Below are 9,755 nucleotides of genomic sequence, written 5' to 3'. Positions count from 1 at the left end.
TTGGTTCGCAGAGGGAACTGCACCACAGGCTACAAATGTTGCACTGTAAAATAAGCCCATAAGAAACTGTTTTTTAAAATTGTTGACGTTTATTACTGGAATGAATGATTGTTTATCGTGTATTGCGTATTAAATATCTTATATGAATATTAAGAAAAGAGGAGAAAATATGATTAGTGACTGTACGTAAAATAAGTCAAAAAGCGATAGTGATCTGATTTTATAGTGCTCTGTGGTCTAACCTAAGAGAATTTATTAGTCACTGAAAAACTTTGTCTTACTTAAAAATGACTGAGAAGCAGAAAGTTTTAATTTGTGGAGATGTGGAAGGACATTTCAAGTTCCTCTTCTCCAAAGTTGAAGCTATTAATAAAAAGAATGGACCCTTTGATTACTTGCTATGTGTTGGTAATTTCTTTGGTGAAAACAATGAGGAACTTGAAATATATAAAAGTAAAGGAAAAAATATTCCAATTCCTACATATATCATTGGACCCAATAAGGATAGGGATGTAAAACATTATCCAGATATGAACGGCTGTGAAATATGTCCAAATCTTATATTCCTTGGAAAACGTGGACTTTATAGTTCCAGTTCTGGCCTTAAAATAGCCTATCTTAGTGGTGTAGAAACAACTTCATCAGAATCTAGTCCTTGCACATTTGACGAGAATGATGTTTTGGCTGTTCGATACAATTGTTTAAAGGGTCAACCAAGTTTTAGAGGTGTTGACATTTTATTAACCTCTCCGTGGCCCAAAGACATTACTCAATCAGATCCCAAGCAACCAGGCCACAAATATAATGGTTCCAAATTAATTGCATGGTTAGCTACACAAGTAAAGCCAAGATACCATATTTCTGCGCTTGAAGGAATTTATTATGACCGACCTCCTTATAGGTAAGTTGTTACAATCATTAGAAATATGAAATGTAAAGAACATTGAATCTGAAGAAAATGCATAGTCTAACAATTGTTCTTTTTACCTCAGGAATCTGAGTCAAAATGGAGATAGTATTGAGATTGCATCAAGATTTATTGCACTAGCTTCAGTGGGTAACACTAATAAAAGAAAATGGTTATATGCCTTGAATTTAACACCAGTGGATCGAACGCGTCTGTCAGATTTGGTAATGAAAACAACCGATGAAACGCCAAGTCCCTATTCATTAGCTTTGTTGAGTTCTCATCCATCTGGACAAAAATCAACAGCAAATAGTACACAATTTTTCTATGACATGGAATCCAAAGATACAAGAAAAAGAACAAAACATCAAGATGGAAGCAATAAAAAAGCGAAGATAGAATTTGACCAAGCAAAATGCTGGTTCTGCCTGTCAAGTCCTCAAGTTTCGAAGCATCTAGTAATCTCTGTTGGTACAGAGGTCTATGTGGCACTTGCTAAAGGTGGATTAGTAAAGGATCACTTTTTAATTTTACCAATAACGCATCATCAAAATCTGGCAATTTTACCTGAAAACGTTGCTAAAGAAGTTAAGCTATACAAAAAAGCTGTGACGAAGTATTACGCAAGTACAGACAAAGTACCTGTCTTCTTTGAAAGAAATTACAAAAGTTCACATTGTCAATTACAAGCTGTACCTGTCCACAAAAATCAAGCACCTGCAATAAAGGAGACTTTCCAGGTAACATAAAACATACAATTAATTTTTTCATGTCCCAACTGAACTTGCCACAAAGTTTAAATGAAGTTGAATGAGTAATTTATCATTACAGGAATTAGCTTCATGCAATAACTTTCAATTGAGCGAACTGCCCCTTCATACGCAGTTGCAACAAATTGCACAACCGGGTACACTGTATTTTTATGTGGAATTGCCCAATGGAGAAGCTTTATATTATAGGATTAAGAAAGACTTTCCACTTCAATTTGGCCGTGAAGTATTGGCTAGTGATAGAATATTAGACATTAATGATAGATCGGATTGGAGAGATTGTCAAATGGACAAGGAAGAAGAGACGGAATTAGCAAAAAATATTCGCAAACAGTTTCAGCCGTACGACATACAATCTTAGAAGTAGTTATATTGCCCAGTTGTAAAAAGTTGAATTTTCAGTTTTTGTTTAACGTAAAAGTTATATGGGCTGTATCATAATTTTTGTATATTTAAAATGTTATAAAATTTCACGTAACATTAATGAAACTGACATATTTGATTTGTGCATATTTATATTTTTTTTATCATTAAGATTCATTAATATGTAATATCAAATATATTCCAATCTTATACTGACGCTTAGTATGATTACGATTTAAGATGACTTTTCTTGATTATTATGATATTGTAATTCATATTCACTTGGTGTTGCTAGTGGGTCCAAGCCGCACCGTTTCATTTGTACAGCAATGTCGAAAAGGTAATCATAACACTCCGTCCTGTAAAATGGATGACAAATGAAGAATTGACTATTAAAAATTATGCAAACAGAAGATGAATAATAAAAAAAATATTGAGATCTTACATAGTTTTTGCTTGCTGCCATGTGTCACCCCAAACATACACACCATGTCTGCGAACCAATATTGCACAAGTTTCAGGATATTGAGCTATGACTTCAGCCATCCTATCCTTCAAATCTTCTTCGAAAGGTGTATTTTCAATGATTGGCACAACCAGTTGTTCATCATATCTGTATGCGCGTCCCAGTTTTTGATTTCTTATTCCTGAAACATATTCGATAGAGTCAATTTCAATTTCGGTGACATTCTCCAATTGTGATTTGGATACCTTTTATCATTTCCTGATGTGTAACTCGAAATTCCTTTCCTGGCCACAGTAATGTAGCCATGACAGCAAATTTGGAATGTGTATGAATCACAGCACCTGCATTTCTTGTTCTATATGCACACATAAACAAAGGTGTGCATTGTGATTTCTTTAACTTTTTGTCAGATGGAGGCAGTTCTAAGTCCTTGCCATTGATATCTTGAACAAACATTTCATCTGGACTGATGCGTTCTTTTTGTACACCAGATGGAGCGATGTAAATTTTCTCTCTTTTATGGAATAAATTATAATAATAAGAGAATTTTATTTAATGAATAATTTGTCAAAGAGAAATTATATAATTTACTCATGTTTAATAGAAATTCCTCCTCCTGTACCAGTGACCCAACCAAGATGATAGAATTGCCTACATAGCTCAGGTATCAAGTTCCTTGGATGTTCCTGTAATGACAAATAAGTTTACATCCATGTTAATAACAATACTCATAACAAGAAATAATAAGATAATACCTTTGGAAAATGATAATCGTAAAAATTCGTTGCCATTTCAATGACGGAAGATCACAGGAGATAACTCTTGTTATATAGATGTTTCTTCACAAACTAGTAAATGAATGTGACGTTCTCACAAAAGTGACTTAACCGACATAGATAATCTTTATTCGAGAACAAAACTCTAATAGGATATGAAATTATACAAAAAATTTTGATATAGCTAAAATAAAAAACGACTCTGTTATTAAAATGTCGACAGCAGAAATGAAAAGATTTCACTCATTGTTAGAATAATATTTATTATGGTTTTTAATTATTACATTAATCATATCGGACTCTGCGTTGAAATTGGACTTTAATATTAAACGGAACTTCTACTTGTCCATTGAATTTGGCTTACATATTTAAAAGCTAATTAATATGGTGTAATATTTGTAGTGGCTGGTTGAGTAATAACAGAGAACATATATTAACAGCTGATCTGCAATGATCTATTATAATAATAAGAGGAAGTAGATATGGTGGACATATGCCTATTGATGTCTATGTCAGTTTTGTTTTTTTACGCTGTCCTGGAGTTCCAGCAAGTTACAGTTTCTGATGATGAAAATGTTGTGAAGGATCGTAGCGCATCGCAGAAACCTAATTATGAAATTGTGAACAAATATCGTGGGAAAAAAATAATACTGATTTTACATAAATATTGAGAAATAATGGCAGATGAATGTGATATGCAAGTAGATAATGCCCCTGCAGAGAAAATAACCTCTGAAAGTTTCACATTTGCACAACCAAACATTGTATCAAGTCCCGAAAGAGTGGTAGATTTTGGTAAAGTTACAGAATATTCCGTTCCAAACGATGGAAAAAGTACATTTACTTTTGCCAAACCAGCAAGTATACCTCTTGTGCCTAATCAAAATGAAGGGGCATTTGACCATGAGGATTGGAAATCTGAGAAACAATACAAACCTAAAATATTCAGGAATACATTTAAACCACCAGTTAGTGTATTCACGCAAGCTCTTAGAGAAACAACTGGTTTTGAGTTATCCAAGAAGCAGTCAAGATTGCAAGGTGGTAAGGAGAACATTGAATACTCGATAACATGCATAAATGTTCCAAAATCATTGCTGACAAAAGTTGCGGCAAAAGAATATTTCGTGAAATACGGCAACATTTCAAAAATAACACTAAGACCAAGAAAACAGACTATAACAATATTTTATACAACAGCAGAAGCAGCTAATATTGCATACCAGAATAGCGGAGAATACTTGGGACAAAAGTTTGATGTATATTGGACTAATTCAGAGATGTTACCAAAATCTCCAGTAAAAAAAAAGGAGTCGAGTAAAACAACAGTGAGACATTTCCTTACAGGAACTGACGAAGAAGTCCAAGCAGAACTAGATGCAATGTCAGGATTGGAGTATCGTTTACATGGTGAACATAAAGTTGGTGCACCTCCGGTATTACGAAAGCCTCGAATCCCAATTGCTAAAGAAGCACAAAAGTATGAGAAAGCAACAAAATTAGAAAAACAGCCTGTAAAAGTAGAAAAATATGAGGCTGAAAGTCAGATTCAAAATATTGTCCCATCAGCAACTATTGAAGAGTTACAAAATACAATTCGTCAAATGGCTAGCACAGCAGAAGACAAATATAGAATATTGGAAGCTCGCGACCGGCTTATAAGATTTAAGCAGATAAAGCCTCATACATTGGCAACTGCAAAAAGTACCAAAGGCACTTGCCCAGATATGTGTCCAGAGAAAGAACGTCTTATGCGAGAATCTCAAAGACAAGTTGCAGCATACGAACTTATGGAGGGTGCAGAGTACAAAATAAATCATATGATTGCTATAAAACAGTACTCTAGATCTTCAGCAGATCAAGAAGAACCACTGGCTCATGAACTAAGACCTGTCGAATCCCTCAAAATGACTATGAGTTATTTATTACATGAAATAGCAAATCTATGCGATGAGGAAGGAACAAATTTAGCAGAATGGTTTCATTTTTTATGGGACAGAACAAGAGGCATACGTAAGGACATAACTCAGCAGGAATTATGTTGCACCGACAGTGTTGAATTGGTTGAGCAGTGTGCCAGATTTCATATAGTATGCTCAGAACGTCTTTGTGCCGAAGAACCATCTGTATTCGACAAGAAAATTAACACTGAGAATTTGACTAAATGTTTACAATCTTTAAAATACATGTATCAGGACCTCCGAGTAAAAGGTATCTCTTGTAAAAATGAACCTGAATTTCGTGCATATATTATCTTACTAAATTTGAACAATGGTAATTTTATGTGGGAAGTACAAAAATTACCAATAACATTACAGAAGTCGCCTGAAGTTCGATTTGCTATTGAAGTTTACTCTTCGCTCCAATCTAACAATTTTTCTAAGTTCTTCAAACTCGTTCGAAGCACAACTTATCTAAACGCCTGCATTTTATTAAGGTATTTTAATCAAGTCAGAGTAAAAGCTTTATCAGTGATGGTGAAAGCATATTGCAGAACAACTTCAACACCTTTTCCGTTATATGAATTAATTGACATTCTTGGATTTGAAGATGAGAACGAAGCAATATACTTCTGTGAACAAGTTGGCCTGAATACTTCCAGTGATGATATGAGTATAATGTTAAACAGACAAAACTTCAGTTCGCCCATTTCTAGTATAGATCAAGGCAGAGCTATAAATATAGTAGAATCAAAGAGGACAGGGATGCTTTTATCAATTGGCGAATGTATCACCGGTGGGATGCTACCTGAACAAACTTACAAGAACCATAAACCACATGAAAGCTTTGATTCATCAGGTTATTTGAAAACCAAATCCATAAATGCTGAGGATCAAAGTGGAAATAATATTTCTGATATTAGTGATCCATACGAGTTTAAAGATGATCATCATGACGATCGTCATAAGCCATCACGGAATTTCAAATCTCAAGTTTCTACGAAGCACAGTACTTTGAATGATACAGGTGCTAGTCCTTTGACCAGACAAATTGATGTCTCTACGAAAAAGCCTGTTGGACGTTTCACTGGTCAGTCTACTAATAAACAACAAAATATATTTCCATACAAGCCAAATACAAATACAACAGTTTTTGCTAAACCTGAAGAACCTGGTCCATTTGGAACTAAGCATCCACCAAATACTTCTGAAGATCATGCGTCTCAACCCCACAACAAATTTGATTTGGCTACTGAAAACGAAGGACCATTTTCTAGTAAATCAACAGTTTTTGGTACAAAGACTAATGAGACTTCACGATTTAACAGTCCCTTCGCGACTTCCACGATAAGTACAGCTGGTAAAGGTTCATCAATATTTTCCAAGTCTAACTTAACATCGTCCACTCATCCAATGAAAACGACAGAGCAGGAGACAAGTACAACATTTGGAGCAGGAACAATAACAAATATTTTCAGCAAACCAACGTTAGGAAATATATTTGCCAAATCTACACCTGTTGCGACAGCATTTTCGCGAAACCATTCTAATGCACAAGCTTCTGAAAAAATCAAGGAAGGAAGTGATTCTATATCATCAAAAAATATCTTAAAAACATCTGACCCAAAGTCTCCTGTGAAGAAGCAGTTGAAAATTCACTCTGAGATAAGCCAAACGAAATTGGAAGTCGAGAAGAGGCTGCAGGCTGAGAAGATAAAATTACAAAAGATCGAACGTGAGAAGAAATTGAAAGCTGCTGAAGCTGAAGCTTCATTAATTTTAAAAGCCTTGGAAGACGACGTTATAAAGGATATGTGCTCTTCCCTGGTGAGGAAAGAATTTAACAAAATTCTAATGATAAATAAATTAAGTAAGAAGATCATGGAAGACATGGTCAATCAGATCGTTCTGGAATCATGTGAAGATATATTGAATGAAATTTACATTCAGCAAAGATTACTTGAAATATCTCAGAAAATAAAAAGGCGATTAATTATGAAGTATTACATGACGTGGAGACAGTGTGCCTCCAAGAAGAGAAGAGAAAGAGAAGCCTTGGACAATACTCCTGTTTGGTTGCAAAAGAGAAGTGTGGAGGAGTGTGCTAATTTATTATATCGTCCGGATCAACATCTGGTGATTGAAAGTATGCGAAGAAAAAAGATCAAACGGGAAGTCGAAAAACCAAAAAGACAAATGGAACCAATTGAAGTTATTATACATAATGGCGTAAAAGAGAATGCAAAGTATTTGGATATTGAAGCAGTGCCCAATACATTCTGGAAAATGGTTATTTCATGGCCGGATTTGGAAAAGAGATTTCTTTTGTGGAAGCACAAAAAGATAATGAGTGAATATCTCTGTCCTGATGACTTTACAACAGAACCCATTATAAAGACTTACAGACCCAATTCATATGAGACTTTGAATTTATGCATAAGACAAGCTGAGGGTTTAATTAGCGATCACAAGCTGATTGGTATAGATGCTTTATTATTTATTATTGATACTTCAGAGGATGCAAAGTCCGTCATACGACGTCTGACCAAAACAGTACTTTCAAGAAATAAGCTCATGCCTATACCGTTATATTTTGTCGCCCTGGGAAATGAACATTGGATATTTGAAAATAGCAGACTTAAGGCGCATTTGGAAAAATTGATTGAGTCTGATTACGTATCCCAGTATACGGTACATTTAGAAAATACTATAAACGAAAATGTTATACTCGAACTCATTCAGAATGCTACAAGATGGTTGTCAAAAAATAAATCACCAGCAGTACCGTTGGAAATGGACTACTTGAGTGAGGTCTTGGATGGTTGTTTAACAGAAGAACTATGGTTAAAGTAAATATGATATACAACCAGCTGTATATATTATACAATTACAGTTTTCATCTAAAGGAATCCGTCTAAAAATATTTAAAATTACTTTCCTTGTTCTAGAATTCAAGGCCATTCACCGTTCAATGAACATCTAGCATCGGTTTTGAACGATCCGAATTTTATAATAAATTTTCACAATGAAGCTGTAACACATTTGAGGGATATATTTCTTGATTCGGAATCATTATCATACACAGATTTTGCTCCGGAATTGAAAAAGTGTTTGAACACGAAATATGAGCTTCCTTGCAGTTATGAATATTTCAATGATGCGTGGAAGAAGGAAGGAAATAGAGAGGAGTTAGAAAGTGCTTTGGACAAATTAAAATTGCCACGTTGGAAGTAAGATTTATAAATCTCATCAGGAATGTATTATACATATATTTTTGACACTAAATATTTAAATTAATTATTCTTATTGTTACAGTTTTGATTGGCCCATCATGGACATGTGGGAACTACGTAACTCCATATCGTATTACTGCCAAGAGGCATTACCAGAGTCAAATTACGATACCGTACCGTATACCATTTTAAGTAATTTATTCCTAACAGCTAACGATTCTGATATACCTAGTTTTGTAAATGTAATATTGCGAATTGTTAAGGAAAAGATTTCCTTGATTCGTTGCCATCTAAAAGTAGTTTATAACCGTAATCATATGAAGCATTTCCGGACGTTACCGTGGTGGTTTAAATCGAAGGTATTCATGGATTACACCACACACCAGGAATTGAAACTTCAAAACAAATTACGGGAGGAAGATTTACATAATGAATCATTTAGCAAAAAGCAAAGGTTGAATGGAAGTGACATAAGTATGGGTGACGATTTAAGTATGTACGAACAGTGCGAACCATTAGCTGAATTTTGTAAAGTGACGCAGGATCAGATAATGGAAGTACGTAATATTAGAAAAGCGGTTGAAAATGGTTTTGAAAATTACCGATCGAAGAGTGAAATGTTGGAGGAAATGTTAACAAAAGCGTTACTGGATGAAGCGTGAAAAATCTCACGAATATAAAGAAATCTTACACAACTGATATAATTTTGTATAAATTTTGTTAAAATATTTTGTAGTATACTAAGATACATACTCTGAGTGTTGCAATAAAACTTGAAAGGAAAAATTCTGTTTCACCTGAAATCATAGAATTATTTTTACCCTGACTGCTCTTAACAAATAAGATAATCAAAATTAACACGCTTGTTTTTGTGACTTGAAAACACGATTAAAAGATTCGATTGGCAGATCTAAGTGGCTGTGCCTGTATAGTTTGCTCAATGGGTATTTAAATCCTAATCTTTATCAGACAATTACGTCGAGTATCACAGTAAGCATAATGACTCAGGCTAGAAGTCAGGGGCCGATTAGATTAAAGATTATTTGCTAAGTGAGTTCGTCATACCTGGAATCCCTAGCATTCTTTGTCCCTTGAAAAACCTTTATACCATCACATTACCAAAATAAGTTCAGCACTTTAAACCCCGATCGTAGCGTGATAAAGTCTTATGCAAAATCGCGTAAGAATAAATTAACGCAAAAGAAAAATTAATTTGCTGAAATTAAAAACAAGGTATCCAGAAATCAATGTTGTATTATATCTAATCACTTTATCGTTATTCGATAAAGAATAACAAAAA

General features: G+C 34.3%; 3 protein-coding genes across 3 annotated transcripts; 2 read left to right on the top strand and 1 right to left on the bottom strand.

The window, feature by feature from the left end:
- The first annotated feature begins 43 nt into the window (after window positions 1-43).
- On the top strand, window positions 44-2,453 carry LOC107269806 (CWF19-like protein 1). Its single transcript, XM_015744064.2, has 3 exons — window positions 44-901; window positions 993-1,647; window positions 1,739-2,453. Exons 1-3 carry the CDS (start codon window positions 288-290, stop codon window positions 2,036-2,038), a joined length of 1,569 nt encoding a protein of 522 aa, XP_015599550.1. The 5' UTR covers window positions 44-287; the 3' UTR covers window positions 2,039-2,453.
- Window positions 2,175-3,445, bottom strand: LOC107269811 (probable methylthioribulose-1-phosphate dehydratase). Its single transcript, XM_015744078.2, has 5 exons — window positions 3,262-3,445; window positions 3,098-3,192; window positions 2,752-3,020; window positions 2,486-2,687; window positions 2,175-2,399 (listed from the first exon to the last, which is right to left on the bottom strand). Exons 1-5 carry the CDS (start codon window positions 3,295-3,297, stop codon window positions 2,276-2,278), a joined length of 726 nt encoding a protein of 241 aa, XP_015599564.1. The 5' UTR covers window positions 3,298-3,445; the 3' UTR covers window positions 2,175-2,275.
- Window positions 3,446-3,875: 430 nt separating this feature from the next.
- LOC107269801 lies at window positions 3,876-9,258 on the top strand. The gene is made up of 3 exons (XM_015744057.2): window positions 3,876-8,071; window positions 8,171-8,452; window positions 8,538-9,258. Exons 1-3 carry the CDS (start codon window positions 3,960-3,962, stop codon window positions 9,115-9,117), a joined length of 4,974 nt encoding a protein of 1,657 aa, XP_015599543.1. The 5' UTR covers window positions 3,876-3,959; the 3' UTR covers window positions 9,118-9,258.
- Window positions 9,259-9,755: the final 497 nt, after the last annotated feature.

This window comes from Cephus cinctus, unplaced genomic scaffold (genome assembly GCF_000341935.2).
Source record: "Cephus cinctus unplaced genomic scaffold, Ccin1 Ccin1_scaffold0690, whole genome shotgun sequence".
Lineage (NCBI taxonomy): Eukaryota > Metazoa > Arthropoda > Insecta > Hymenoptera > Cephidae > Cephus > Cephus cinctus.
This window is presented reverse-complemented; position numbering and strand designations above follow the sequence as displayed.

Excerpts from the sequence above, each read along its gene's own strand:
- LOC107269806 (XM_015744064.2), top strand. The coding sequence starts at position 288 with ATGACTGAGAAGCAGAAAGTTTTAATTTGTGGAGATGTGGAAGGACAT. Across the intron at positions 902-992 it reads TATGACCGACCTCCTTATAG|GAATCTGAGTCAAAATGGAG; the intron begins GTAAGTTGTTAC and ends TTTTTACCTCAG. Across the intron at positions 1,648-1,738 it reads CAATAAAGGAGACTTTCCAG|GAATTAGCTTCATGCAATAA; the intron begins GTAACATAAAAC and ends TTATCATTACAG.
- LOC107269811 (XM_015744078.2), bottom strand. The coding sequence starts at position 3,297 with ATGGCAACGAATTTTTACGATTATCATTTTCCAAAG. Across the intron at positions 3,021-3,097 it reads GGAATTTCTATTAAACATGA|AGAGAAAATTTACATCGCTC; the intron begins GTAAATTATATA and ends ATTCCATAAAAG. Across the intron at positions 2,400-2,485 it reads TGGCAGCAAGCAAAAACTAT|GACGGAGTGTTATGATTACC; the intron begins GTAAGATCTCAA and ends TCCATTTTACAG.
- LOC107269801 (XM_015744057.2), top strand. The coding sequence starts at position 3,960 with ATGGCAGATGAATGTGATATGCAAGTAGATAATGCCCCTGCAGAGAAA. Across the intron at positions 8,072-8,170 it reads ACAGAAGAACTATGGTTAAA|AATTCAAGGCCATTCACCGT; the intron begins GTAAATATGATA and ends TCCTTGTTCTAG. Across the intron at positions 8,453-8,537 it reads TTAAAATTGCCACGTTGGAA|TTTTGATTGGCCCATCATGG; the intron begins GTAAGATTTATA and ends TTATTGTTACAG.